General features: G+C 56.4%; 1 protein-coding gene across 3 annotated transcripts; it reads left to right on the forward strand.

Moving 5' to 3' along the window:
- The first annotated feature begins 1,117 nt into the window (after positions 1–1,117).
- Positions 1,118–3,679, forward strand: MYD88 (MYD88 innate immune signal transduction adaptor). Of its 3 annotated transcripts, none has more exons than XM_042235740.2 (5): positions 1,118–1,494; positions 2,357–2,491; positions 2,827–3,016; positions 3,227–3,269; positions 3,525–3,545. In XM_042235740.2, the coding sequence occupies exons 1-5, from the start codon at positions 1,167–1,169 to the stop codon at positions 3,543–3,545; spliced, it is 717 nt and encodes a 238-aa protein (XP_042091674.1). In that variant the 5' UTR covers positions 1,118–1,166.
- The last annotated feature ends 2,794 nt before the right edge of the window (positions 3,680–6,473 follow it).

The following is a 6,473-nucleotide window of genomic DNA, read 5'->3' on the forward strand; positions in this document are numbered from 1 at the left end:
AAAGAGGGGCCGGGGCCTCTCATTCCTCTTCTCCGTTCCTAACCTTCTCTACTGTCTCCCCCAGGCTGGGAGACCGAGATAATTCCGAGATGCCCCAGAGCCTACCTTGACGCGTTTGGGCTCTCCTGGGAAGTCTTTCGAGAAGACTGAGAGAATCTGGGATTCTGGGGAGGCAGGAGAACGGATTGTACAAAGTTGCCGAGATGTGACGGGACTCCCTATCTGGAGAAAGAGCCATATACATACATACACATATTTTTTAAAAACAAATTTTACAGTTAATTTGGGATTAGTGCCCACCTACCCCACTAGGTTGGGGTCTCCACCAAGGCAGGGAAAGACTTTGTATCCGGGGTGCTTGAAATATACTTGACACTTAATAGGTGATCAATAAATACCTACTGAATGAGTGAAAGAACCAAAGCTCCCCAAGTGAGGAGGTGTCACCTGCCCTCTAAAGAGCGAAGCCAGGTGCCCGCTTGACTCCCAACATCAATGATTTCCCCTAGACCCCAGAGGGTAGTACTGGGATTCTCTCAGACAGATAAGGTCGGGGTGTCCTGTTACCCTCAAACACGAAGGGAGGGGTTGTGCTCCCCACTTTTGAAGGGCATGGCCGTGGTCTGCCTCTGGCGCCAGAAGGCAATATGCCTTTTCCCTCCTCCACGTCCGAGTGTACAGCCAGGGAGTCCCCAAAGCCCTACGGGCAGGAGTGCTCCCGCAGATTGCGGGGGAGCGCAATTTGCTCCTCGAGCGCAATTGCTCCTCGAGCGCAGCACCGCCTGAATCCCTCAGATCCCCAGTGGAAAGAAGGTAACTCCCCCACTTCCCAAAGATTAAGTCCCGTCTTTCCTGTAAACGCGGAAGTAAGGTCATCGTCCCACCGCCGCGCCAGACCCTAGTGGACAGATGGGTGGAGCTCAGAACACCTCAAAAGGCGGGCTCCGGGTCCCCACATCCCCAGCCCCCCCGAGATCTCGAAGGCAGTGATGGGGCGCCCCCCGCCTCCGCACATCTACTGGGGCTCCAGATTGTAGGGCAGGGCGGCGCTTCTCGGAAAGAGACCGGCGGGGCGGGATCAGGTGGGCGGGGTGGCCGAAGGGGAAGGAGGAAGCGCAGGCCAACGACGCGACTCGACTGCGCGGCGGCTCCCGGGGCACCCCGCCATGACTGAAGGAGTCCCCAGCGCGGGGTCCGCGCTCCCCACGCCTGCCATGTCCTCCCTGCCGCTGGCAGCGCTCAACGTGCGAGTGCGGCGCCGCCTGTCGCTCTTCCTAAACGTGCGGGCGCCGGTGGCGGCCGACTGGACCGTGCTGGCGGAGGCGATGGACTTCGAGTACTTGGAGATCCAGCAGCTGGAGAAGTACGCCGACCCCACGAGCAGGCTGCTGGACGACTGGCAGCGACGTCCGGGCGCCTCAGTGGGCCGCCTGCTCGAGCTGCTCGCCAAGCTCGGCCGCGAGGACGTGCTGATGGAACTGGGACCCAGCATCGGTGAGGAAGCCCCTCTTCCGCCGGCCTCACATCCGATGTGGGAGCGGGAGATGAAGGACCCGACCTTCACTGGTCCCTCCTCGGAGGCGGCGGGGTGGCGGGGTACTTTGGGGGTAGCAAGGGAGACATTGGAGACAGCCCGCAGAGGGGAAACCGCGCAAGACTAGTTCCCTCTTTCAATACCGGGGATGATGGGGCCTGGAGAAAGGAGGCGAAGGCCCCGAAAGGCACAAGGAAACCGCTAAGGCCAAAGCTTCCACATCGGACCAGGAGTCAGAATCCGGGTCCTCTGTTGGGGTGCTTGGGACTGCTTCAAATAGAGCAATAGGCAGGGAAGGGGCTGAAAGCTGACAGTCTTGGAAATCTCAGGTCCCTACAAAATGCACCCTTTCCTGCCACCTTCTGACACACGATATACTTGCACAGGCATGGGGACAGTGGCCCACCTCGTTTGGCTGGGGCTGCTGCCCTTGCTGCATATACGCACCAGGTCTCCTGAGTGCTTTCATGCTCTGCCCGCATCAGCAGTGGATCCTAGAGGACACCTTGGGTTTAATTCTCAGGAGCCTTAAAAGGCAGGTTGGGCAGGGGGGACGATGAGGAAAGGGGCAGAGGCACAAGCCTGACCTCGATGGCTTCTCTCATAACCGGAACACCACTGATATCCTTTTAGGATGGCCAGAGCCAGGTGGGAGCTCTGGCCATCCTAACAGAGCTGTTGAACTGTGGATGGCACCAGTGGGCTGGAGAAGCCCTGGGGCACAACACAGCCAGGAAGGTGGGGCCGGGGCTGGATCCTGACTGTGGGTAGAGGCATGGGGTACCGCTGGGGAGCTAGCCACACCTTGTCTCTTCCCTACAGAGGAGGACTGCCAAAAGTATATTCTGAAGCAGCAGCAGGAGGCATCTGAGAAGCCTTTACAGGTGGACTCTATAGACAGCAGCATCCCTCGGATAAATGACATGGCAGGCATCACTATTCGCGACGACCCCCTAGGTAAGGGCCCAGTCCTGCCCCTCTGGGCCATAGCACATTGTGGAGTTAAGAGCATGAGTGTTGGAAGCAGATGGGTTGTGCTTGGGCAAGTCAATCTCTCTGAGCTTCAGTTTCCTAAGAAATGGGAATAATAGTAGTCCAACCTCTGGTTTCGAGTATGAGAAGTGATGTGTTTAGCTCATGGCTAACCTAGGCCTTGGCCTGGGGTGGAGAGGAGGTACTCGTTCGATTGTGTGGGATCCAGGACCAGGGTCACTTAGGCTGGGGGCACCTGGCTAGGCTCATCCCCAGCCTTCCTGGAGGGCTCTGACCATCCGCATTGTGCTCGCACCCAGGGCAAAAGCCTGAGTATTTTGATGCCTTCATCTGCTACTGCCCCAGCGATATTGAGTTTGTCCACGAGATGATCCGGCAGCTGGAACAGACAAACTATCGGCTGAAGTTGTGCGTGTCTGACCGTGACGTCCTGCCTGGCACCTGTGTCTGGTCCATCGCCAGTGAACTCATTGAGAAGAGGTTGGCTATGTGGCCACAGGGCAAGTGGGTGGGTGTGCAAAGCCCTGCCAGGGATCCCCATGCTGGGGCCCTCCCAGTCAGCCCCTGTCTAGCCTGGCATACTGGGATCCTCCCAAGGCTGTCCCCTGGTGAGTCACCACAGTGCCTGTAGCCTGCCCACTCTCCCCTAGGTGCCGTCGGATGGTGGTGGTTGTCTCTGACGAATACCTGCAAAGCAAGGAATGTGACTTCCAGACTAAGTTTGCGCTCAGCCTCTCTCCAGGTGAGCTCAGCCCTGCCCTTGCCATAGAGCAGTGGGCAGGGCCTCAAGATGCCACCCGTCCCTCCTTAAGGGCCGTGGATGTAGCATCAGGGAGCTCCGGCGGGCCTCTACACACCTAAGTGTGTGCACAGGAGTGCCCTTTGCGTGGGTAAATAGGCACCGGGGGTGCTTATTGGGAAACCCCTGACTGGAGGACTGGTCCAGCCCTGTGATGGCAGAGAGCCTGGAGCAAGCTCTGCCCCCTCTGGCTTGCAGGTGCCCATCAGAAGCGACTGATCCCCATCAAGTACAAGCCAATGAAGAAAGAGTTCCCCAGCATCCTGCGCTTCATCACTGTCTGTGACTACACTAACCCCTGCACCCAGAACTGGTTCTGGACTCGCCTCGCCAAGGCCCTGTCCATGCCCTGAACTGCCCGAGCCCCTGGGAGCGCGTGCCTCTGTGTGCCTGTACATGTCCGACCCCTGCCTCCACCCGCGGTTGTAGGGGGATCTGTGCTCCGCTGGCCTCTCGATCCCTGGACATGCCTGCTCCAGGGACACAGCTGCAGCCATGGTCCATATCTGGACAGCACCTCTCATGTCCTCCATAGAACATGGGCCACGCCCACTTGCTGAGTTATCAGCCAGGACGGTGGAAACCAGAGGCAGCTGGGACTAAGCGGAAGACCGGAAGAGCCAGCTCTGACCCCTCCATCCGTCTTGGGCCTCAGTTTCTCTGCCTGAGAACTAAGCGGGGTGTGGGGAACAGGCAGTTGCTGTGTTTGAATCACCGTGGGAAATGGTGAAGCACTGTTCTGAGCCTCCTGGTTGAGGGCCAGCTGGCCACTGCAGGGACCAGGTGCTGTGCAGCTGCTTCCACAGTGCTTCAGGGCCCCACGCCTCACACCCCACTGCCCCCTGCACCAGGGGACAGAGGGTGAAGCAGGCTGGCCCAGCACAGGGGGATCCTGCATGGAGCCTGATCCCCCACGGCCCACCTCTCATCTGCCTTTTTGACTCCTCCCAGCCTCTGCTCATCTTCAGCGTGGTAAGTCCCCAAGAGTCTGGCCTGCACTCCTGGGGCTGTCTTTCACTTCCACCTGTCGAGTGCCTGTGGTTCTCTCAGCTCTGCCCTGCACGATACAAGATCCCGACTTCTGGCCTCTCCGTCAGATTTGGTTTCTGGGGCTAGGTCAGCATGGTGGTTTGGGCAGGAAGTCTTTCTTTCCGGGGCCCACTCACAGGGAGAACTTTCCTGCCAGTCTTCTGTTGCTTAGCTGCCTTACCAAGTTGTTTGCTGGAACTAGTTTACAGGGACCACACAAGAGCCTCCTGCCCCGAAGCTTGTGGGCACATGGACACATACAAGCCCACTCGCCGAGACACAGGGATACACGCACTGGAACCCTCACGCACAGACATACAGGCATCTTCGTGCACGCATTCCCCTGGGTACAGCTCCCAGAAACAGCTGGTGGGATAGTCCCACCACAAGGGGATCCTAACCCTGGACAAGATGGGACACTCTTGTATTCTTCTTCTGTTTTCCTTTTTCACTGGAACCAGATTCTGGAAAGGACCCATTGTACCAGCATTTACACCTTCAGTGAAGCGCAGAGCAAGGAAAAGAGCTGTTGAACTCACACAACAGGTTAGCTGCGACAGCTGGTTTTCTCTCCTCAGGAGAGTTGTATGTTCTTTTCTCTTCACCTCTCCTTCAAGGAGAAATGGTCATGATCTCAGACCTCTGTCCCAGCCTGGAGCCCAGGACCCTAAATCTAAAAGCAAATATATGTCTTCTCTCCTCTACCTTCAGTGAGGGCTGGGGGCAAAGCACCTTCCCTCGGGGTCTCAGGAGGGTCTGGAGGCCCCACTCTGCCTGATTCTCATGAAGCACTTAGCTACCAGGTGCCTATCCCCTTTGATATTGGGAAATACTTTACCACAATTTCAAAAAGGTTCTTTCAAACCTGTTTCTATTCATTGTAAGAAGGTCAAAGAGAGCTGAGAAAGGCCTCTGTTTGTAGTTGCCCCCTTCTGTATCCTAGGTTTATAATAAAGAGTCTCTACTTCGGGAGCAGCAGGTTTCATTGGTGTCTGGAAAGAGTATGGACGCAGTAACCTGGGTGTGAAAAACTGGCCCCTTGGGGAGGTTCAAGTGGGTCTGGCAGGGGCTTCCTGAAGGCTGGGGCTCCACCCCCAGCCTCTCTAGGGCTGCAGACAAAGTTAGAAACAGCAGCTCAGCTCCTGATGCTGGGGAGACTGCTTACCTCTGCCAAGCTGGGTCTTCCGGGGAATCAACCACGCGCCTGGGTGGGCCAGGGCTGCTCTTCCAGGCCCCAAGAAGAATTTGGATAAGATCCCCATTCTAGATCACAGATCCCTGGAGAACTCAGTTGTTAAGAATGGCTATCCTGGGGCACGTCTATGTTAACCCTAAAGGAGTTGGTCTGTCTTTAAATAGAATGCACCACTTTTTTACTATTCCCTTGAGAAAATTTGGAAAATATAAACAAACAAACAAACAAACACCCATAATCCTAATCCCGGAGACGAGTCCAGTGATTTTTTAGAGTGCCCAGAGATTATCCGCACCCTCAGCTATTCTCTCCCTGGTCTCTGTTACCATGTCCCGGCTCCTGAGCCTTGTGGATGCTGGAGGCATCCCAGCCTGGCCCCTAGCACTCCAAGAAACCCCCCTGTGTTCAGAGCAGCCCCGAAGCCAGACCTTCCTCTCTAGTGGCCCCTTGGAAACACAGCCTCAGTGTGGTCCCAGCAGGGCCCCCGGGATCTGCCTGAAACCCCCATGGCTGTGGCGGGGGGACAATCTTTGGGTCTGCTCCTGGTCATGGCGAGGGGTTTCTGGGTAACACGTTACATCATGGGGAAAGCCTCCATTCTCTCAGGTCATGATGGTGACCCGAATGTGCTCACCTCACTCTCATCTGATCCTCACACCCTTCCCACCTTCCTCCAGTGCCCACCTCCCCACAGACAGGTTCCCAGATACTGAGAAAGCTTCCTCTTCTCACTTTTGGTTTAGTCCTCTAAGAACTTTTGACAGAGAAATCCTCTTTTTTCGAAAGAGAAACTTCACTGCCGCAATTGTCCAAGGCAAGTTTTGGAGGGCAGCAGCAGAGATTAAACGCAAGGTTACAAATCTACATGACGATGGACCTGGATTCGACGGAATCAAGAGCGAGAGAAAGAAACGGAGAGGGAG

The sequence above is a fragment of the Ovis aries genome, chromosome 19 (assembly GCF_016772045.2).
Source record: "Ovis aries strain OAR_USU_Benz2616 breed Rambouillet chromosome 19, ARS-UI_Ramb_v3.0, whole genome shotgun sequence".
Lineage (NCBI taxonomy): Eukaryota > Metazoa > Chordata > Mammalia > Artiodactyla > Bovidae > Ovis > Ovis aries.